This window comes from Erinaceus europaeus, chromosome X, assembly GCF_950295315.1.
Source record: "Erinaceus europaeus chromosome X, mEriEur2.1, whole genome shotgun sequence".
NCBI lineage: Eukaryota > Metazoa > Chordata > Mammalia > Eulipotyphla > Erinaceidae > Erinaceus > Erinaceus europaeus.
Genome location: NC_080185.1, coordinates 112,182,661 through 112,207,240, shown reverse-complemented (window position 1 = coordinate 112,207,240; position 24,580 = coordinate 112,182,661). Strand labels below are relative to the sequence as shown.

At 40.2% G+C, this 24,580-nt stretch overlaps 1 protein-coding gene across 7 annotated transcripts in view; it reads right to left on the bottom strand.

Moving 5' to 3' along the window:
* Window positions 1-24,580, bottom strand: part of PCYT1B (phosphate cytidylyltransferase 1B, choline) — a 140,718-nt gene that overhangs the window by 60,127 nt on the left and 56,011 nt on the right. For all 7 annotated transcript variants that reach the window (XM_007534283.3, XM_060182812.1, XM_060182810.1 and 4 more), the window contains one exon: window positions 11,395-11,511. In XM_007534283.3, coding sequence (XP_007534345.1) covers window positions 11,395-11,511 — 117 coding nt within the window. The remainder of the gene's footprint in view (window positions 1-11,394; window positions 11,512-24,580) is intronic.

The following is a 24,580-nucleotide window of genomic DNA, read 5'->3' as shown; positions in this document are numbered from 1 at the left end:
TATCCCTTAAATAGAGCCTTCATTCATGGGGAAGGGCTGAGGAAGGGACCCCAGACCTCTTTCTGCTTTTATGAGACTTGTTTCCTGAAAGTGGAAAATGAGATCAAAGTCACTTTTCTCAGATGCAAGGTAGTCTCACCTCACTTACCAGAGTTCCTTTGGCAGCTGAGACACTTTATAATTTGGTTGGCTTCCCTGCTGCCACAAGAGTACAGCGTTCAGTTCCTGGGCCTCTCCCTACCACACCCGGATGGCTCCTTGGGGTTCACTCAAGAGCCTGTAGCCTCTACAGATCTAAATAGCAGTTCATAACTCTTTCCTAAGGCATGTGGGTACTGAGCAATTCTGTGTGGGTCCTTTAAATCCATCACACAGATTTACACCCACGGTCAAGATAGTGCTGCATCTGTACTTGAGTCCTTCTTGCTTTCCCCTACTGTTCATGCACAATAACCAACCTTAAGAAAATGGTGATCATGCCATTTCTATTCCATTGCCTGTAGCATATGTGGAGGATGATCTTAATAGTCAATTAAAATCCTGTCTCATTCAGGCAATAACATGTTCATCTATAAATGAGACTCCATTCAACTCATTGAAATGTTGCAGAACAATAAGCAGGATAAATACCAAAGAAAACCTTCAGAAGAAGCCTGAAGTGTGGCCTGGGAGGTGGCACAATGAGTAGGGTGCTAGATTGAGAAACATGAGGTCCCCAGTTCAAGCACTGGCAGGCACTGCACAGGCCAGAGTAATGCTCTGCTTCTCTCCCTCCTCCATAAGTAACAACAACAAATCTTGGGCTAGGGTCAGGAGAATGTTTTGGAGAAAACTGAGAAACTTTACATATGTACCAACAACTGTATTTACTGTAAACCATTAATCTTCACAATAAAAATACTAAAGAAGGAGGAGGAGAATGAGAAGGAGACACTAGAGGGGGACAATACCTTATCTACAGAGGATTGGGTTTCTCAAGAGAAACACTGCAAGCAGGAAGACAGGGAAGGAGAAATAAAGACTTAATCAGATAAACAAAAATTAAGGAAATATGTTCCTAGCATCCCTATTTGCAAGAAATATATTTTTTAAATTACCTTTATTCATTGGATAGAGACTGCCAGAAATCGAGGGGGAAAGGGGTGACAAAGAGGGAGAGAGACAGAGAGATACCTGCAGCACTACTTCACCACGTGTAAAGCTTTCCCTCTGCAGGTGGGGGCCAGGGGCCAGAACTCGGGTCCTTGCACATTGTAATACGTGCACTCATCCAGGTGCACAACCACACAGCTATGCAAGAAATATTTTTAAAAGCTTCTCAGAGAAAAATAAAAGTTTGTCAGAGAGAAGGAAAATTATATTGATCAGAAATTCAGTTGTGCGTAAAGGAAGAACATTAGAGAACAAACAAGTGGAAATAAAGTAAAATCTCTTTTTATTATTCTTAACATAACACAACTGTTCATTTGAAATACCAACAGAGGCATGAGTGGTGACACACCTGGTTAATCACACATAGTACTAAGTACAAGGATCTGAGTTCGAGCCACTGCTCCCCACCTGCAGCTGGGATGCTTCACAAGCAACAAAGCAGGTCTGCAGGTGCCCATCTTTCTCCCTCTCCACCCCCCCCCCCCAATTTCTCTCTTTCCTATGCAATTAAATGGGAAAAAATGGCCTCCAGGAGCAGTGGTTTTGTAGTACTGACACTGAGCCCCAGTGACAACCTTGGAAGCAAAAAAAGGAAAGAAATAACAATGTATTTAATGGTGTGTGCTTGTGTATATATGTGTGAAATGAATGATAGCAATAGTAAAGTGGATGGGAGTGAAGAGTTAGCAATACTTAGATATTATAATGCACCTGCACTACTGACTTAGTATTATTAGAAAGTGGATTTCAGAGGCTGACAGGTGATTGACCCAGTACAGTGTATGATACCATGCTCAAGGATCCAGATTCAAGCCCTGGATCAGCAAATATGAACTTCAGAGAGAAGATTCATGAGCAGTGGAGTGGTGGTGTGGTATCTCTCCCTATCTCGAGGAAAGAAAAGAATGGCTCCTGGGAGTAGAGGAGTCATGTAGGCACTTCTTCTTCTAGCGTTTGCCATGTAGGCACTGAACCCCAGTAATAACCCTAATCATTCCCCCTTAAAAAGTGGAGTTCAATTAGTTTAGAATGTGTATTACAAACTCTAGAGGGGCTGAGTGGTGGTAACACCTGGCTGAGTGCAGTATGAACACTTGGACCCAAATCCTCTCCAGGGGGGAAACTTCATAAGCAGTGAAGGAGTGCTTAAGATTTCTCTGTCTCCCTCTTTTACTCCCCCTTCCATCTCAATTTCTCTGTCTTGTTAATTAAAAAGACAGAGAGAGAGAGAGAGAGAGAGAGAGAGAGGAAGGAAGGAAGGAAGAAAGAAAGAAAGAAAGAATGAAAGAAAGAAAGAAAGAAGGAAAGAAAGAAAGAAAGAAAGAAAGAAAGAAAGAAAGAAAGAAAGAAAGAAAGAAAGAGAGAAAGAAAGAAAGAAATGGCTGCTGGGAGTGGTGGGTTTGTCATGCAGGGACTGAGTCCCAGTGATAACCCTGGAGGAAAATAATTGACAGGAGTATAATTGATGTGCTGAAAGAACAGAATCTTATACAATGCTCAATTAAAATCATGAAAGGCAGGGAATGTGTAGAAGACAAAAGTAGGAACAAAGAACAAAGGCAACAAATAGAAAACAGAAGTTGTGTGTGTGTGTGTTTTGTGTGTGTGTGTGTGTGTGTAGAATACAGGAGGTCCTGGAAAAGGATGACAGAGGACCTAGTGGGGGTTGTATTGTTATGTGGAAAACTGAGAAATGTTATGCATGTACAAACTATTGTATTTACTGTCGAATGTAAAATTAACCCCCCAATAAAAGAAAAAAAATTAAAAAACAGAAAATGTGGTAGATAGTAAGTCAACTATATCAATAATCATGCAGAAAGTCAATGACCTAATTTCACAAATTAAATAACAGACTGTCAAGTGTAAATAAAATAGCAAGACAACTAACTGTACGTTGCCTGATGAATCCGATTTTAAGGGTAAGGAGGGGCTGAGTGGTATAAATTATGCACAGTGATTTCACCTTATATGACACACTCTATAGTTTATTTTTCAGTGATTTGTTTATAAAACTTCTTGAAAAAGGGTTGGGAGGTAGTGCACCAAGTTGAGCACACACATTACAGTGTCCAAGGACCTGGGTTCAAGCCCTTGGTCCCCACCTATAGAGGGAAAGCTTCACAAGTGGTAAAATGTAGCTGCAGGTGTTTCTATCTCCCCCGCTTCCCTCTCAATTTCTCCTTGTCTATCAAAAATAAATGCATAAAATAAATTAAAAGGATAAGGAGCTAGCACAATGGCTTATACAATGAACTTTCATGTCTGAGGCTCTGAAGTTCCAGACTCAATTCCTGGCACCATAAGCTGAAGCTGAAAAATAAATAAGTACACGAAGCCCACTTTAGAAAAAGGCACATATCCACTAAAAGAGGAATGGGGAAAGATACACTATGTTAACACTAATTAAAAGGAAGTAGGAATGGCTACATTAATTTCAGAACAAGGAATATTATCAAGGATATGGATGGTCATTGTATAACAATTGGGATGCATTGGATCGACCTTCTCGTGGTGCATCCCATGAGTACCCATTCATTGGGGAAACTGACGATCCTTTCTAGCTGACTGAATCCACATGGATCCCAGTCACTTTCAAAGCCAGCAACAAGCAGCTCCTGACAGCTTTCAACCTGACCTGTTGACTGGCTACGGAAGAAGGGCAAACGCTAGAAGAAGAATTGTATAACAGAGGGGTGAAAACTCTAAGGAAACATAACAATCCTTAATGTGTACATGCCCAACAACAGAGTCAAATATGTGAGGTAAAAAGTGATAGAACTGCAAGAAGCAGATGAGTAATGGAAGACTTTTGGACAGGTATAGCAGGTTGTAAATGAATGTAGACATAGCTAAACTTAACACTACCATCAATCATCGGATATAACTGGCACTGACAACTGACTCCATCCTGCTACAGTACACATCATTCTCCAGTTCACATGGATTCACCAAGACAGACCACATTCTGACTCATAGAACACACCTTAACAAATTTGAAAGACTATTAATCATACAATACCTTCGTTCAGGCCAGTGCAACTAAACTAGGAATCAGTAACAGAAGGAACAGCAAAGACATTACAAAAAAAGAGCACTACAAAACAATCTCATGGGCATGAATGTAAACCTTTAACAAAATAGAATAATAGAATCATGCACCATGACAAAGTGAAATTTATCCCAGTATGCAAAGCTGACTCAAAATTCAAAAATCATTGCAATACTAAAAAGATAACAAACAAATATCACCTGGGAGCCAGGTGGTGGTGCACCTGGTTAACCACTTACATTACAATGCACAAGGACCCAGGTTCAAGCACCTTGTCCCCACTTGCAGGGGGGAAGCTTCAGGAGTGGTGAAGCAGTGCTGCAGGTATCTCTCCCCTCTCTATCTCCCCCTTCCCTCTAAACTTCTCTCTGTGTCTATCCAATAGTAAATAAATAAGTAATTTAAAAATAGTTTCATGATTTCAACTCTTTTAAGAAAAAGGAAATATCACATAATCATACCAAATAGATGTAGAAAATAAATTTGTCAAGATATAATATCCATTCATGATGGGAAAAAACAGCAAATTAAGAGTAGATGGTAACTTCCTTGATTTGATAAAACTATTGACCAAAAAAATCAATAGCCAATATCATACTCAATGATAAGAAACTCAAGGCTTTCTTACTAAGATCAAGAGTGAGACAAGGTTTTTCCCCTCACCTGTACTTTTCAACAGTGTACTTGAAGTCCAAGTTAGTGCTGTAAGGCAAAAAAAAAAAAAAATAGGGAAGGAAGAAACAAAACAATCTTTACTCACAAATGACATGACTGTATGTATAGAAAATCTGAAAAAATTGACCAAGAAGAAAACCTTCCTAAAATAAGCAATTATAGCAAGATCATAAAATATAAGATTAATAAACAAAAGTTAGTTCATTTCCTATATAACAGCAGTGAGCAAGTAGACCAAGTAGACTTTGAAATTAAAAACACTTGGCTAGAATGTAGAGAAATAAAGGGAATCTGGTATACTGTTCATGGGAATGCAAACTGGTACAGCTCCTATTAAAACTAGTATGGAGAGTCTTTAAATAAAAATGTGAATACTTTATAATCCAGTAATACCACTCCTAGACATATATCCAAATGACATGAAAACACTAATTTGAGGGAGTCGGGCGGTAGCGCAGAGGGGTAAGTGCATGTGGCGCAAAGCACAAGGACTGGCATAAGGATCCCAGTTCGAGCCCCGGCTCCCCACCTTCAGGGAGTCACTTCACAGGCGGTGAAGCAGGTATGCATGTGTCTGTCTTTCTCTCCCCCTCTGTCTTACCCTCCTCTCTCCATTTCTCTCTGTCCTATCTAACAATAATGACATCAATAACAACAACAATAACTACAACAACAATAAAAAAGACAAGGGCAACAAAAGGAAAAATAAATAATAATTAAAAAAAAAAAAGAAAGAAAACACTAATTTGAAAGGATATGCACACATCTATGGTCATAGATACATTATTTACAATCGCCAAGGAGTGGAATCAACCTAAATACCCATCAATAGGTAACTGGATAAAGAAGGTATGGGATATATATCCAATGGACTACTACTCTGCAATTTAAAAAGAAAGATTATATATTCTTCAGGACAAAATGAATAGAACTAGAGGTGATTATTCTAAATGTAGTAAGAGGTGAGGGGACTTCTGAGAGGCATGGCTATGGACTAACAGCAAACAGCAAAGACTCTCCTTTCAAAACAAATACTGACAGCCATCAAATCCACAAATCTCTCTGAATTATAGCTGGGACATCCACAGACAGAGGCCTCAGGTGGTGCTGGTGTGTGTGTGGACAAGGTGATAGGGGTCAAAAGACTGAGGCCAAGTACCCGAGGTTGGGAGCACCAGCAACAAGTAGCACCATTTTGTCTCTGAGCAACAGCAGTCAAGGTTGCCCAGGGTGCTGATGGAGAGAGAGGGTAACCTCTGTGCTTTGGCCCATGGCCTCAAGGGTGAGAGTCTGCTGAACTGGAGGTGGGGTCACACCATAGTAATAGGGGATTTTCCAGACCAATCTGGTCTGCCTCCCCAAACTAAGGCAGACATTAAGATAATTTGCGGGAAGCTGGGTGGTAGGTAGCGCAGCGGGTTAAGCGCACGTGGCGCAAAGCACAAGGACCGGCCTAACAATCCCGGTTCGAGCCCCCGGATCCTCACCTGCAGAGGAGTCGCTTCACAGGCGGTGAAGCAGTTCTGCAGGTGTCTGTCTTTCTCTCCCCCTCCTCTCTCCATTTCTCTCTGTCCTATCCAACAACAATGACATCAATAACCCCAACAATAATAATAACTACAACAATATGCAACAAAAGGAAATAAATAAACATTTTTTAAAAAAAGATAATTTGCGGCATCTGGCAGCTAAAAGGTAATAGGTGGCAGCTGATGGCCAAATGGCAAACTGAGTCTTGCTTCTTCAAACACAACTGCCACCTAGAGCAACTCCCATGGCTTGAATTCAGACTGAAATCTTACATTGAAGTTACATATATACACTACATAGTTTAAAAACAGCCTTTTTTTTTATTTAAGAAAGGATAAATTAACAAAACCATAGGGTAGGAGGGGTACAACTCTACACAATTCCCACCACCCAATCTCCATATCCCACCCCCTCCCCTGATAGATTTCCCACTCTCTATCCCTCTGGAAGCATGGACCCACGGTCATTGTGGGTTATAGAAGGTGGAAGGTCTGGCTTCTGTAATTGCTTCCCCGCTGAACATGGACGTTTACTGGTCGGTCCATACTCCCAGTCTGCCTCTCTCTTTCCCTAGTAGGGTGGGTCTCTGGGGAAGCGGAGCTCCAGGCTTTTTTTTATTCTTTTCCCCTACCTCCCCTTTTCCTCTCAGTTTCTATTTCTATCAAATATGGAAGAGAGTCGTCCGGGAGGTGGCGCAGTAGATAAAGCATCAGACTCTCAAGCATGAGGTCCTGAGTTCAATCCCCAGCAGCATATGTACCAGAGTGATGTCTGGCTCTCTCTCTCCTCTTATCCTTCTCATGAATAAATAAATAAATAAAATATTTTTAAAAAATGGAAGAGAAAGAGAGTTAAAGGGAGGAGGGGGAGGGCAGGGAAAGGCAAGGGGAGGTAAAGGGGAGAGAGAAGGGGAAGGAAAGAAAGGGAAAAGAAGGGGCAGGAAGAGGAAGGAAAAAGGAACAAATGGCTGCTGGGAGTACAGTGCAGGCACCAAGCCTCAGCAATAATTCTGGTGGCAGTAGAAATAAAATGTGTTCACCACAGCAATGCCACTGCGAGGATTTGAGTTCTAATACCAAGACTCTGTTTAATAGACTTGAAATAAAATTAAATTAAGTTAGTGGAAACACATGAAATACAGAATCGCCCCTTTGAAATATAACTAAAATATGCCTACTAGCTATTGACAAAATGGAGGACCCCCCCCCCAACACTTCATCTGCACTATTCCAGCCTTTAGGTCCATGATTGTTCAACAGTTTGTTTGGCTTTGTATGATAACTCTCTTTTCAGCCACCAGGTTCCAGATGCTAGCAGGATACAACTAGACTTCCCTGGACAGACAACCCCACCAATGTGCCTTGGAGCTCCGCTTCCCCAGAGCCCTTCCCCACTAGGGAAAGAGAGAGGCAGGCTGGGAGTATAGATCGACCTGTCAACGCCCATGTTCAGCAGGGAAGCAATTACAGAAGCCAGACCTTCAGCCTTCTGCAACCCACAATGACCCTGGGTCCATACTCCCGAGGGGTAAAGAATAGGAAAGCTATCAGAGGAGGGGATGGGATACGGAGGTCTGGTGGTGGGAATTGTGCGAAGTTGTACCCCTCTTAGCCTATGGTTTTGTCGATGTTTTCTTTTTATAAATAAAAAAATTTAAAAAAAAGAAACAACAACAAAAAAAAGTAATACAGGATTGCACTGGACTTTGTTAATAGACTGGTTTAAAATACTGCTATCTAATTACTTTGAATAAGAAATCAGTGGAGAAAGTAACATGTGCTTCTTTAGCACACATGCAAGTATTCATTGTTGTTTATACTATTTGTGCTCTTTCACTCTTGCTCTGTCACTGTCCCCAGAAATCTATATACTGCTTCTTTATGGCTTCATGTAGTACTGCCTGGATCCCCATCAACACTGTCACCAACCAAAATACATGGTTTTTTATGGGATTCTTGGTTTCCTTTGAGAACCTGTGCCATAGTTTTTAAGAGGGATCTCATTTCTGTGTAAGTCTGTTCATTGGACTACTTGATGCCTCATATGCAGCTGTCCTCTGAAGCACTGAACTCAGAACTCAAGACAGAAAAGGCTAGTTTTGGGAGTCAGGCGGTAAGCACAGCGGGTTAAACATAGGTGGCACGAAGTGCAAGGACTGGCGTAAGGATCCTGGTTCAAGCCCCTGGCTCCCCACCTGCAGGGGAGTCCCTTCACAAGCAGTGAAGCAGGTCTGCAGGTGTCTATCTTTCTCTCCCCCTCTCTATCTTCCCCTCCTTTCTCAATTTCTCTTTGTCCTATCCAACAACGACGACATCAACAACAACAACAACAATAACTACAACAATAAAAAAAAGAAAAGGCTAGTCTTGCCTAACAGAATGGTATCAGCACTAGCATGTAAGACTTCATGATGAGTATGTGGTCCCTTTAGCCATGGCTGTTAAAAAGTTCAGGGATTTGAACTCCTATCCCCATTAGTTTCTCTGAGTTTTAAATCATCTGTACTTTTATGGAAAGCTTAAAATTGATATATCAACCCAGTGCACAATGGTGGAAAAGGCCCTAAAGTTGGAAGTGAGACTGGTATGCAGATGCTTATCACTGGGAGATGAGAAATGGTACCTGTGGGTCAACTGCTGTACTGTAAACCATTATCTCTTAATAAAATTATTTTTAAAAAGAATTTTCTGAATTAGCAAAAAAAAAAAAAGACATATCAATAAAGTAGCATCACTATACTTGCCATATCTTCTGTTCTTGTTTCAACATTCTCATAGTGAGAAGAACACTACACAGAGAAGGGATATGTTTTAGCTTTGTGTGCTCTTACATCATTCAGACCTCAGCACAAATGCCAACCTTCAGAGGGGCCTCCCCTGACCTCCCTACTGAAAATACCCCCTCTTCCCGGGTCAGACACTCTGCCCTGTGCCCCATTTCATTATACACTTCATAACACCACTACTGCACATTGACTTGTTTATTAGCAGCCTTAGCCTCCTCTAAGGAGGAAGGCAGTCTGTTTTGTCCATAGCTGCATCCTCAATGTACAAAAGAATTCCTGGCACCACATAGGAATTCAATAGATAATAGCTAAATGAAGGAAACATCTGGTGAAGCCATTGTGACCTAATGACCTAGCTATTGCTTACTAATACTGACGGTTTTCAAGCATGTACTAAAATTGTACATTTTTTTTAATGTTAGTTTTGACATGCTAAGCCAGGGCCATGTGTAGTGCTCCCACATCCAGTGTGATCCATGCTTAACTACTTCCAAATGTGGATCACAAAGATGACCAGAAGTTCAAACACTGCTGAGGTCTCCCCAGAGTTCAGCAACCTAGGACCAGGCTCCAGGTGGTAGAACTCATGAGTAACTCAAGAAGTAGGTTTTCAGGCTGGGCAGGTGGCTCGCAGCAGAGATGAGCATGCCTTATTATGGGTGTGATCCTAGGCTTGATCCTGGGCACCACATGAGAGCACCAAAGACAAAATGAATGGAGCTCCATGAATTGTGTAGCAAGCAGTGCTCTGTGTGTGTGCATGCGTGTGCATGTGCGTGTGCATCTTACTCTCTCAGAAAAACATAAGAAGTAGTAGTTTCAAAACAAAGGGAAGTATATAAGGAATGAATTCCCTGCCTGCTTTGGGTACATTACCTGTCCAATAACTACTTCTTTCTTCTGGAGAGAAATTCATTTATTACCTTTATGGTCACCATCCTCTGCAAAATTTGCAGAAGAGTTCCACTTAATTATCCAAAAAGCAGTTTCTTTCTTTTTTTTTTTTTGTGGTGGAAAGAGTAGAGCTCAGGTGGTATTCCATTTATTTGTATATGAGTTACATTGATTTGATTTGTCATTGGTTTATAATACTATAAAATTTGGAGAGCATAGCTTCACACCTCTGTAAAGTCTCACCACACCTACCACCAAAGTCTCAGTGCCACATCTATCAAAACAACCCCTCTGAAACTAGAGTGGGAAGGTAGCTCAGTCATAAAGTGCAGGACTTGCTTACAGGAGGCCCTGAGTTTAATCCCTGCTACTATGTATGGAGAAATGGTGCTTTGGACAATCTCTGATGATATAGAATTTTAATGACCCTCCCTATATTCCTTCTACTCAAAAAGTCATTTTAAGCTTGCAGAATGAAATGGAAACTCAAAAAATAAAAAAGATACACTATCTTTTATCAACACTTTTTTCCTACCACTGTAGAGGTCCTAGACTAGAGTTGATGGTGCTTGGCTCACATAATGCCACACACGCTGATCAGGGTGAAAAAATCTGCAGCTTCCAGAAGCTATAGAGGTGAGATACAAGTCTCCCTATTCAGGCACTACCCTTCCCCCCCCCCCCCCGCCTTTTACCCAAATTGAAATCTTTAAGGCTTCTCTTTCTACAAGCTTATCAATCGAGTCAGTTCCTTTATTGTGAACCAAGGCTACCTGGGTACATAAACCTTCATTTCTTTAACATACTGTGCACAAACTCAGCTAATTAGAGCTGATACAGGCACAACGGTGTCCTAAGTTCTGAGGGTCACATGAAAGAAATGGGCAATATCCGTGTTTACCTTTACATAACCTGAACCACCTACCTCAATGCTCGGAAATTTCAAATCAGAATAGTATTGCTCTTCTCCTAACCCTCCAGAAAAGATTTCTAGAAACATATATTGAATTATGCTTCAAACACAAGAAGAAAGGCATTAATGGAAGCCATGTAGCACTTACCCTTGGTGGTATTATTAGCCTGTCTTTCTCCGGGGATCAGTGGTATGCAATCTCATGATGTAATTGCCCCTATGATTTCTTAAACGTCATTTAAATAATTTCAGGCAACCAACGAGGGAGTCACTATGGGCTAGACTGGCAGAATTAACAATGTGAGATTATAATGATAGAACTCTGAAAGGGGTCCTTTACAGGAAGTACATTATAAAGACATTTTAAAACAAAGAGAAAAATGCACTTCTTACCTCCTACCAACAAGTAGCTGTTGGGAAATAGTGTTTTTGCTTGCATAAGTGCCCTTGCATGACCTGAGTGGAAGAGGTCAAATATGCCATCCGCGTAGACTCTGACAGGCCGGTCAACTGGGGAAGAAAGAAAAGACGCTCAACTGAACTGCAGAATAAAGAGCTCCAGCTACTTGGGACTTGCATTACATGGCACCATGAGACTGTTTACCTAGGTAAGACACGATGTCTGTATACTGTCAACTTCATATTACTACATGAAATTTCTTTTATCAAGAGTTTTCTGAGAACATGGGAGCAGAGTAAAAATATAATACAATTTAGATCAGCTCAGAACATACTTTCTTTTTTATTCAAAAACACACAGAGCACTGGGGGCTCCATTTGACCCAGAGTGGAGTCTTGGGAATCTCAGCTTGGCAGACTGTGGACAGATCAGGCACAACCAAAGGGCAGGCAGAGTCAGCCCAGCCAAAATATCAAGGCAGGATGAAGTGAGGAACTAAATAAAAAGGACAAATCACTTATTGAATGTGGCAGTCCTAAATGAAGATACTGAGTCCTGCTCCCAAAGGCAGTGCCTGCTGGAGCCTAATTATCCTGTTCAAAGAAATAGTTGTCGGGGCTGGGTTGATTGAGCACACTTATCACAATGTGCAAGGACCCGGGTTCGAGCCCCCAGTCCCCACCTACAGGGGGAAACGCTTTGCGAGTGGTAAAGCAGTGCTGCAGGTGTCTCTATGTCTCTCTCCCTCCCTATCACTCCCTTCCCTCTTGATTTCTGGATGTCTCTATCCAACAAATAAAGATTAAAAAAAAAAAAAGAAAGTTATGCAGCGTTCAGATAGAAAAGTCAACAACAGAATACCAAGTCACACTAATGGCGGTAAGGCAGCCACGGTAGGAGTGTTTGCACCAGAGAAATCGGCAAATGCTACCAATCAGGACTGGCTTCCCTCTGAAGGGCCAGCAGGGGAACATTTACCAGCATACTAACACACACAAAGGTCACTCCCCTAACCTCTTTGATATCATGAGACGGGGATGCACACGTTCTATAGGAAGGAGAGCCAGGGTGCAAGAGCTGCATGTGAGGGTGGTGCTCAGGGTGGGCAGGGAAGGACCAACTCTATAGTTCTTCTAAAGAGAAAGGTCAGGAGTGTAGAGGACACAAAGGACACTCATGACAGAATAGGGCAATCTATGGGGAAGGGAGACACTTCACCATAGCCTCTGGGAGACAGGAGACTATGCTAGAAACTGCAGGATGACACTGCAAGATGACCATGCCAGAGCAATGGCCCGTCCCCTCATATTAAAAGGCAGTGTGCAGTAGAGTGATTGCATGCCAACTTTTACATCATTACAGACTTACAACAAAGGAACTAGAAAGTGAAACGATGGAATTACAAGTAACCATAGAGAAGAAAACACACAAGTCTTCTCCACTTCCTGCCTCCCACCCCCCACACCACCACCACAAGAATTCCAGAGGAATTAAAAAGACATAGTCTGGGGCTGGGTGGTGGCGCACCTGGTTGAGCGCACATGTTACAGTGCGCAAGGATGCAGGTTCAAGCCCCCAGCCCCCACCTGCAGGGGGAAAGCTTTGCGAGTGATGAAGCAGGGCTGCAGGTGTCTCTCTATCCCCCCTAGTCTCAATTTCTGGCTGTCTCCATCCAATAAATAAATATAATTTTTTTAAAAGACAGTCCTCCAAGGACTGAGCAAGCAAAGACAAATGACAGCAGATAAGAGATCTCAACATTTAGAAAAGTTGTTTGTCAAGTGCAGGGAACAAGAAGAATTGGGGTCAGGGTAAATTTTTGTGAAATAAGTCTAAGAATCCTTCTGACTCATTAAAGTACATGCATGTATTTATGATATAAAAAGGAAAAAATACATCAATGAAAACTTTTTTGGGGAGGTTGGGCGGTAGCTCAGCGGGTTAAGCACACATGGTGCAAAGCCCAAGGACAGGCGTATCCCGGTTCTAGCCACTGGCTCCCCACCTGCAGGGAGGTCACTTCGCAAGCAGTGAAGCAGGTCTACAGGTGTCTGTCTTTTTCTCTTCCTCTCTGTCTTCCCCTCTTCTCTCAATTTCTCTCTGTCCTATCCAACAACAACAATAGCAGTGACAACAATAACAATAAATACAACAACAAGGGCAACAAAATGGGGGGGGGATGGTCTCTAGGATCAGTAGGTTTGTGGTGCAGGCACTGAGCCCCAGCAATAACCCTGGAGGTATAAAGAAAGAAAGAAGAAAGAAAACTTCTGTTGAATGATCTTTTAGACTTAAGGTTTAAATTATTATTTTTAATGCAGTACAACCTCATTAACTTGCAACTTAATTTGCAACTTAAAGAAAGAAGGATGTTATATTAATAAATTCAGATGGCACAATGTTTCTAATAAATTAAATTTATCTGATAAAAAACCTCAAGAGAGTATGTTAGATAGAGAATTGCAATTATTCCCAATTATACACCATTTTGACGAACAGAATTGCCTTCACAGGATTATACTGTATTCTAAATATGGTGTGATAAATAAAAAATGCTTTGAAATAACAAACTGTCTAATGAAGGATCCGTGGCTTCAATGCTCTTATTCAATCTGAACTCAATTGAGGAAAATGTGTCTTAAGATATTAATCCCAGGGAAAAGCAGATGGCAGTTTTGCAAGATATTTTGTTATTGATTCAGAGGTAATGATAAATGAATTCAGGAAGCAGGGAAGAAAAAATAAAGACATAATTACTGAGAAAAAGACTATTTAGGAAATCTTTAAAGTATTTGTGGAGTTGATTTTGCAGTAAGCTCACTTCTTAAAAGTGCAGTGTGTCAGCAATTTTCAGACTGGGAAACCAAAAAATAAATAAATAAAAGGGACCTACTCTCTTTAACAAATAAACCTCAAGAAAAAGATGAAAGGGAAATCTGCATTTTAAGAGATTGAAAGGATGTGTCAACCTAGTGTAATATGTGGATATTATTTGGACTTGAGTTCAAACTATAAACTAATGGTATCACACCATTGGAAATGGAACACCATATATTTGATATTAAAATTATTTTTTCTGGGTGGTGGAGATAGCATAATAGTTATACAAACAGACTAATGCCTGAGACTCTGAGGTCCCAGCTTCAATCCCCTGCACCACCATTAAGTCAAAGTTGAGCAGTGCTCTGGTATTAAAAAAAAAAAAACACTACTATAGCTACAGGCCCTTTGAAATATAACTAAAATATGCCTACTAGCTATTGACAAAATGGAGGACCCCCCCCCCAACACTTCATCTGCACTATTCCAGCCGTTAGGTCCATGATTGTTTGTTCAACAGTTTGTTTGGCTTTGTATGATAACTCTCTTTTCAGCCACCAGGTTCCAGATGCTAGCAGGATACAACTAGACTTCCCTGGACAGACAACCCCACCAATGTGCCTTGGAGCTTCACTTCCCCAGAGCCCTTCCCCACTAGGGAAAGAGAGAGGCAGGCTGGGAGTATGGAACAACCTGTCAACGCCCATGTTCAGCAGGGAAGCAATTACAGAAGCCAGACCTTCAACCTTCAGCATCCCAAAATGATCTTGGGCCCATACTCCTAGAGGGTTAAAGAATAGGAAAGCTATCAGTGGAGGGGATGGTATATGGAGGTCTCAGGGTGGGAATTGTGCGAAGCTGTACCCCTCTTAGCCTATGGTTTTGTCACTGTTTCCTTTTTATAAATAAAAAATTTAAAAATTAAAAAAAAATTTTCTTTGAGCTAATAATATAGTGGTCATGTTTTTTTTAAATATTTATTTTATTTATTTATTCCCTTTTGCCGCCCTTGTTGTTTTATTGTTGTAGTTATTATTGTTGTTGTCGTTGTTGGATAGGACAGAGAGAAATGGAGAGAGGAGGGGAAGACAGAGAGGAGGAGAGAAAGATAGACACCTGCAGACCTGCTTCACCGCCTGTGAAGCAACTCCCCTGCAGGTGGGGAGCCGGGGTTCGAACCAGGATCCTTATGCCGGTCCTTGTGCTTTGCGCCACCTGCGCTTAACCCGCTGCGCTACAGCCTGACTCCCCAAGTGGTCATGTTTTAAAACCAAGTTTTTAACTTTTAAACATGATACAAAAATATTTATAGATGAAATGACAGAAGTTTAGGCATCTGAAGAATTGATGGGGTATACATGGGAAAGACAGGCCAGGGGTTGGCAGTTAGCAGTTGGCAAGGGTGGTTGACAGGCATATTGTCCTGGTGTTGTGTGTGTTTCAAGTTCTCTCTATTATTTGAAATATTTCTTATTTCCAATAATAAAGGGTCAGGCAGACGGCTCAATGCAATGGAACACAGGACTCGCATGCCTGGGAGCCCAGGTTCAATCACCATATGTCAGAGCTAAATACTTTTTATTATTTTATTTTATTTTATTTTATTTATTGTCCTCCAGAATTATTGTTAGGGCTCGGTGCTAGTACTGCCAATCCACAGGTCTCAGAGGCCATTTTTTTTTATAGGGTAGGACAGAGAGAAATTGGAGATAGGAGGGGGAAGACACCTGCAGACCTGCTTCACCACTTGTGAAGCAACCCCCCCACACACAGATGGGGAGCCAGAGACTTGAACTAGAAATCTTGCACAGGTCCTTGCACTTCATACTATGTGTGATTAACCCTGAATACTTTTTAAAAATTTTTTAATTTTTACTTATAAAATGGAAACACTGACAAGACCATAGGATAAGAGGGGTACAATTCCACACAATTCCCACCACCAGAATTCCTGAATACTTCTATAGTTACTCTCTCTCTCTCTCTCTCTCAGAATTCCTGAATACTTCTATAGTTACTCTCTCTCTCTCTCTCTCAGAATTCCTGACTACTTCTATAGTTACTCTCTCTCTCTCAGAATTCCTGAATACTTCTATAGTTTCTCTCTCTCTCAGAATTCCTGAATACTTCTATAGTTACACTCTCTCTCTCTCTCTCTCTCTCTCTCTCTCTCTCTCTCTCTCAGAATTCCTGAATACTTCTATAGTTACTCCCCCCCACACACACACACACACAACTTTCTAAAATGTCACTTATTCTGTGGCCATGGTAGAAGGACCTGAAAGTGACTTTTAATGGCCCACACCTCCTGGTGTTCATGGCTCTGTGTGATCTCCTCCTGAAGTATGAGTGGAACACAGAACAAGCTTTTAAGCAGCAGGCTATGGCAAAGGTGAGTTTTGTTCCATGTTTATGTTACATTATACATGAATTCATATTGTCTGCAGACTCACTATTTCTCGCCTGGTGGCATTGAAAAAGTTGCCATGTTGTAAGAGGGTGGTCACACAGCAAAGAACTATAGGGTCCTCCAGGCATTGAGGTGTTTGGTCTCTGACAGCCAGCAGGATGCTACAATCATGCTCTTACAGTTGCAAGGGAATAAATTCTACCAACAAATTGAGTAAGTTCAGAAGTAAATTTCTCACCAGTCAAGCCTCTGGAGGACTTAGTCCTAGGTGACACCTTAAACATAGTACCACAAGGCCTGAGAAGAAAACCCAGCTAAGCTACGCTCAGACTTCTGACCCATAGTAATTATGAGATAACTAGGGAGGCAGCACACACAGTAGAACACCTGGAAGAGTGGTACTCTCTCTACTTTCTCCCTCTCAAAATAATGAATGCACACAGAACTGGATTCATTCCCTGGTGCCACATTAAAAAAATAATGTAAGAGTTACCCAGGAGGTGGTACAGTAGATCAAGGGTTGGACTCATTAGCCTGAGGTCCAGATTTCAATCCCATGTGCCAGAGTGATACTTGGGTTCATAAATAAGAAATATTTAAGAATAAATAAATAAGAAATAAATAAGAATAATAAATAAGAAAAGTATTAAATAAGAAAAATGATTAAGTTATGACATAATATGTATGCATTGTTTTAATGCCCTTAGGTAGCAATACAAACATACAGTACTAATATAAGGCAGTGTAGTATTTCTGTACTTATAAATTTTTAAACTACTTCTACTTCATAAATAAAGGAAAATAAGGCAAATAACTATAAGATCGTTTGTTCATATGTGGAATACAGAGAATTGAAACATATAAACACTACACATATACGCACGCGTGCCAAACTGTTATTTCTAAGACTTTATGAGAACTATAGTGGTTACTGGAAGTGGGGTGGACAGAACTTTGGTGGTGGAGTGTAGTGTGGAACTATATCTCTGTAATTTTAACATCTTGTAAATCATTACTAAATCACTAATCAATTTTAATTTTAAGACATGTTTCTTTTTTTCAATTTTTTTTATTATATTTATTTATTTTTCCTTTTGTTGCCCTTGTTGTTTTTATTGTTGCTGTTGTCGTTGTTGGATAGGACAGAGAGAAATGGAGAGAGGAGGGGAAGACAGAGAGGGAGAGAGAAAGAGAGACACCTGCAGACCTGCTTCACCGCCTGTGAAGCGACTCCCCTGCAGGTGGGGAGCCGGGGCCTCGAACCAGGATCCTTACACCAGTCCTTGCGCTTTGCTCAACGTGCGCTTAACCGCTGGACTACCGCCCGACTCCCCTTAAGACATATTTCTACTTCATGTGGTAGACATACGCATGTTGGTTTTCAGTGCCGCACACCTAAAATGTGTATATTGTGATAGTGCAATACTACAATTAAATAATTTTAATAAAGAGCATTTCAAGTAAATGTCTATTTGTCCTAAATGGTCAGAGTATGGTATATCAGATTAGTGTTACATTCTGTTAAATGCATGCCTAAATACCATACATTGTCATGCTACAAATACTGGGCTGTCAGAAAAGCCATGATGCATTTTTCTTTGTGTTTCTATGCAAAAATGTGTCATGAGTTATCCAACAACCCAACAGTTTTGATATAGTCAACTACATATAACATCAAAATGATGCTTATTTATTTAATATTTGCTTTAAGATCATGAATCCAAGTGATGGCCATAGTTCATATAGCAAGGGTTGAATCTAACTGATTTACCTTCCTGAATTTTAGCATTTTAAATTTTATAAGCCATCACTTAGAAGGCAATTAAACAGTGAAAGTGACTATTATTGTCATGCATCTCACAGCATATACAAAAAAATCAACTTGAAACGAGTTGCAGACAGAAATGTCAGAGCTAAAATAATAAAACATCTAGGAGAAAATCGACTGATTTTGGCAAAAATTCTTAAATAGGAACTCCAAAGGATATACTGTAAAGTCAAAAGATGAACTAACTGGATTTTATATAGAACTTTTGATCTTCGGAAGATACTTCTATTGTTAAAAAGACAAGTCATAGGCACAGAAAATATTTGATATATATAGAGATAGATAGATAGATATAGTTATGGATATTGATATAGATATCTGACCTGAGATTTATATATACAATATATAAAGGAATCTCAAAACTCAGTAATAAGATAAGCAACCCATTTCTTTTTTTATTTAATTTTTTAAAAATCTTTATTTGTTGGATAGAGACAGTCAGAAATTGAGAGGGAAGGGGGTGATAGAGAGGGAGAGAGACAGAGAGACACCTGCAGCTCTGCTTGACCACTTGTGAAACTTTCCCCCTGCTGGTGGGGACCAGGGGCTTGAAACTGGGTCCTTGTGCACTATAACATGTGCGCTCAGCCAGGTGCACCACCACCTGGCCCCGCAACTCATTTCTTTTCCTTTTTTTCCCTTTTAAGTTATATTTATTTAATTATTGGATAGAGATGGCCAGAAATCGAGAGGGAAGGGAGTGATAGAGACAGAGAGACACCTGCATTCTTGCTTCACCACTTGGGAAGCTTTCCCCTGCAGGTGGGTGCAAACAACTCATTTCTAGAAAGAGAGAAATTTTGTTTACTTCACCAAAGAATCACTATGAGGGGGCCTAGTGGTGGCATATCTGGTTGAGCGCACATGTTACCAAAAAATAAATACCTGGGGGAGTTGGGTGGTAGTGCAGCAGGTTAAGCGCAAGTGGCACAAAATGCAAGTTCTAGTGTAAGGATCCTGGTTTGAGCCCCCAGCTCCCCACCTGCAGAGGAGTCCCTTCATAAGTGGTGAATCAGGTCTGCAAGTATCTACCTTTCTCTCCTCCTCTCTGTCTTCCCCTCCTCTCTCTATTTCTCTCTGTCCTATCCAACAACAACAACAAAAATAACTACAACAATAAAACAACAAGGGCAACAAAAGGGAATAAATAAATAAATACCTGGGTAGCTAATAAGGACATAAAAAGGTCCTAAGTATCATTAACCATCAGGGAAATACAAAGCAAAGTCATAACAATATACCACATTATAACCATTATAATTTATATATATATATATATATATATATATATATATAGAGAGAGAGAGAGAGAGAGAGAGAAAGAGAGAGAGAGAGAGAGAGAGAGAGAAGACATACTATGTGTTGATGAGGACATAGTGCAACTAGAACTCACACACTAATGGTGGGTTTGTGAAATGGTACAGCCACTCAGGAGGCAGTTTGGCAGATGGTTAAGTAGTTAAACACATGCCTACCAGACAAAAGAAGATCACCAACTGCATTTTTTCTGACTTCAAAATTTTGTGGGGTATGTTACGGTTTTTCTTGGTATTGTTTCAGAATCAGGCAGCAACAGAAGGGTGATTATTCATCTTTTATTATGGCTCTTAACAACCCACATTTAAACAATGATTTGAAAGTGCATGCAATTTACAAAGCACATAGATTTCTGTTTGACTCTGCATTCACTCTGTGAGGTAGGCAGAGAAGAGTGAATTTATAATCTTCATTTCATAAGGAAGCTCAGCAGAGTGAAGTAGCTTCAATGCCATACAACCAACAATGTCTCATTTGCTTTCTCCTAACTCATGTTGCCTTCTATAAAACTATGTGCTGGAGTCAGGCGGTAGTGCAATAGGTTAAGCGCAGGTGGCGCAAAGCACAAGGACCAGTGTGAGGATCCCAGTTCAAGCCCCCGGCTCCCCACCTGCAGGGGAGTCCCCTCACAAGCAGTGAAGCAGGTCTGCAGGTGTCTACCTTTCTCTCCTCCTCTCTGTCTTTCCTTCCTTTCTCCATTTCTCTCTGTCCTATCCAACACCGATGACAACAATAATAACTTCAACAATAAAAAATAAATAAATAAGGGCAACGAAAAAGAGAATAAATATTTTTTAAAAATTAAAAAACAAGAAAGAAAATAAATGGCCCAAACTCGTTATATAAAAAAAATTTAAAAAAAAATTGTGCTGAGGGGGCCAGGCAGTGGTGCACTGGGTTAAGTGCACCTGTGCAAGGATTCTGGTTCGAGCCCCCAGCTCCTCACCTGCAGGCATGGGGCGGGGTCCTCTTCACAAGTGGTGAAGTAGGTCTGCAGGTGTCTATCTTTCTCTTTTCCTATCTTCCCCTCCCCTCTCAATCTCTCTCTCTTATCCAAAAAAATCAAAGGAAAAAAAATGGTCATAGGAGCAGTGGATTCGTAGTGGAGGCACCAAGCCCCAGTGATAACCCTGGAGGCAAAAGTAAAAATAAATAAATAAAACTATGTGCTGATATCTATTCCCTTTTTTCAAAGTGACCATTAAATATTTTATAAAGTCTATATATCAATTTTATAGAAACTTTAAAATTGCCTTCTACTTAGTCAGTGATATTATTTTCAAAAATGATTATTTGCTTTCTAAATATATTAAAGACTACATTTAAAGAAAAATAAGTAGACTACTGCACAAGTGACACACCAATAAAGCAGAATTCCTTAAAGGAAGTCTTGAAAAATGAATGAGGGTAACTCTACATACTGTGGAAACAAGAGTAACATAACTCTACTTAGGGAGTTTCCCTTTAAAAAAAAAGATAAACTGAGCAGGGGAGATAGTACCAGATGTAATGAATATGCAAAAGACTCATGCATAAGACTCTGAAGTTCCAGGTTCAATCCCCTGTACCACAAGTCAGAGATGGGCAATACTCTAGTCTTTGTCTCTTTCTCTCTCTCTCTCTCCAAATATATATATTAAATATTTAACAAGGAAAAGCATCGTTTTCTATGAAAAGGAACTCATTAAATAAGCACTTTAATTTTTCCTCTTAATACAGAGAAATGATGGTCTCAATATATACACTACCTGGTAGGTTCATGGAGTGGTACTTGGGCAAGTTCATCAAAGATACCAAATTGATTGCTCTCCTGTGTTATTTCTCTTGACCTCTCACCCTCGTCATGATCTCAGAAATGAGGTCTAGGAACTAAGAACTATGAGTAGAGCTTTTCATAACCTCTTACAACTTATACCTAAGTCGTTGAGCAGAGCTGTTTGTGAGACACATTGTGGACGATTGCATTAAGTCATCAAATAGGGCGGCAAAGGAGGGAAAAGACTTCAGTTACACCTGAAGCCATCTGGAAGTGTGTTCTAAACCCCAACTGTGGGTGTGAGTTTTGTCTTTTCAATGGAATGCTTAGAACAGTATCTCAAAAGGCAAATAGCTAACTACTCTTGAAAATTACCCAACACTTCAGAAAAGTAGCATGTTTTTCCTTTAAAAAGATAGTCAAGGGCTGAGGGTAGATAGCATAATGGTTATGCAAACAAACTCTTATGCCTGAGACTATAAGATCCCAGGTTCAATCCCCCACACCACCATAAACCAGAGTTGAACAGTGCTCTGGTAGAAAGAAAAAAAGGTCAAACAGCAAGATTATAAAAACCCTACTAGCACTGTAATGCTCCGGTCATTAAATGTGGCTGCCCCTCTTTTCAATGGTTACTAATAGCCACTTTTTTCCCAGAACATTGCTCAGCTCTGGCTAATGGTGGGGTGGGGTGGGGGGTGAGGATGGGGCTTTGGATCCTCAGGCATGAGTGTCTCTTTGCATAAACATTATGCCATCTACACCCATCCACTCTTAAACAGTGGTTCTGACCATGTGGTCCTAGGACAGGCAGCATTAAAATGGGCACTACCTGGGAACTTTTTAGCAATGCCAATATAATACTCCCACAATCCTAGACCTACTGAATCAGAAACTTTGGGACTGGAGCCCAACAATCTGTTTTAACAACTTCTCTCCACCCTGGAGATTCTATGTAAACATGCTGAAGTTTGAGGACCACTGCTATAATAAAACAATGCTTATCAGAATGTGATCTAAGACTAATAACACCTTCTAAATAATCCAAGAACATGTCTTGATCTTAACATTGCTATTACAAGTTATAAATAAGTGAATTTCTAACACAAGTCCCCCCCCCACACACACAGAGCAGTTATATATCAACATCATATTCTATATTTAATATCTTCCCAATGTCATTACCTACAACAAAGGATGGTTTTTACTGGGTGGCAAATCTGAATAAGTACTGTCCCAACAGAGTCATCAGGAATATAAACAGTGTTCAAGATCAATCATTTGCAGGGAACTGCAAATCAAATCACAGCCTCACACCTGTTAGAATGGGTGTTATCAAAAAGACCAGAAATAAGAAGTGTTAATGGACGATTTGCTAGATACCTACCAACTTCCAAAACTAAGTAAAGAGGAAGTAGATAACATGAACAGCTAACGAAATTGAAACAGTTATCAAAAACCTTCCCAAAAATGAAAGTCCTGGACCAGATGGTTTTACAAATGAATTCTACAAAACCTTCAAAGAAGAACTAATACCTCTACTTTTCAAAGTCTTCCAGAAGATTCAAGACACTGGAATACTCCCTGCCAGCTTCTATGAAACCAACATCACTTTAATACAAAAAGCAGACAGGGACACAAACAAAAAAGAAAACTATAGACCAATATCTCTGATGAACATAGATGTGAAAATATTGAACAAAATTCTAGCCAACTGGATACAGCAGTATATTAAAAAGATTGTTCATCATGACCAAGTGGGTTTTATCCCAGGCATGCAAGGCTGGTTTAATATACATAAATCAATCAACGTGATCCACACATCAACAAAAGCAAGACCAAAAACCACATGGTCATATCAATAGATACAGAGAAAGCTTTTGACAAAATACAACATCCATTTATGATCAAAACACTACAAAAAATGGGAATAGATGGAAAATTCCTGAAGATAATGGAGTCTATATATAGCAAACCTACAGCCAACATCATACTCAATGGTGAAAAACTGGAAGCATTTCCACTCAGATCAGGTACTAGACAGGGCTGCCCACTATCACCATTACTATTCAATATAGTGTTGGAAGTTCTTGCCATATCAATGAGGCAGGAGCAAAGAATTAAAAGTATACAGATTGGAAGAGAAGAAGTCAAACTCTCCCTATTTGCAGATGACATGATAGTATACATAGAAAAACCTAAGGAATCCAGCAAGAAGCTTTTGGATATCATCAGGCAATACAGTAAGGTGTCAGGCTACAAAATTAACATTCAAAAGTCAGTGGTATTATTCCTCTATGCAAACACTAAGTTAGAAGAAATTGAAATCCAGAAATCAATTCCTTTTACTATAGCAACAAAAACAATAAAATATCTAGGATTAAACCTAACCAAAGAGGTGAAAGACTTGTATACTGAAAATTATGAGTCACTACTCAAGGAAACTGAAAAAGACACAAAGAAGTGGAAAGATATTCCATGTTCATGGGTTGGAAGAATTAATATCATCAAAATGAATATACTACCCAGAGCCATCTACAAAATTTAATGCTTATCCCCATTAAGATCCCAACCACACTTTTTAGGAGAATAGAACAAATGCTACAAATGTTTATCTGGAATCAGAAAAGACCTAGAATTGCCAAAACAATCTTGAGAAGAAACAACAGAACCGGAGGCATCACACTCCCAGATCTCAAATTGTATTATAGGGCCATTGTCATCAAAACTGCTTGGTAATCGAACATGAATAGACATACTTACCAGTGGAATAGAACTGAGAGCCCAGAAGTAAGTCCCCACACCTATGGACATCTAATCTTTGACAAAGGTGCCCAGACTACTAAATGGGGAAAGCAGAGTCTCTTCAACAAATGGTGTTGGAAAAAAATGGGTTGAAACATGCAGAAGAATGAAACTGAACCACTATATTTCACCAAATACAGAAGTAAATTCCAAGTGGATCAAGGACTTGGATGTTAGACCACAAACTATCAGATACTTAGAGGAAAATATTGATGAAATTCTTTTCCACATAAATTTTAAAGA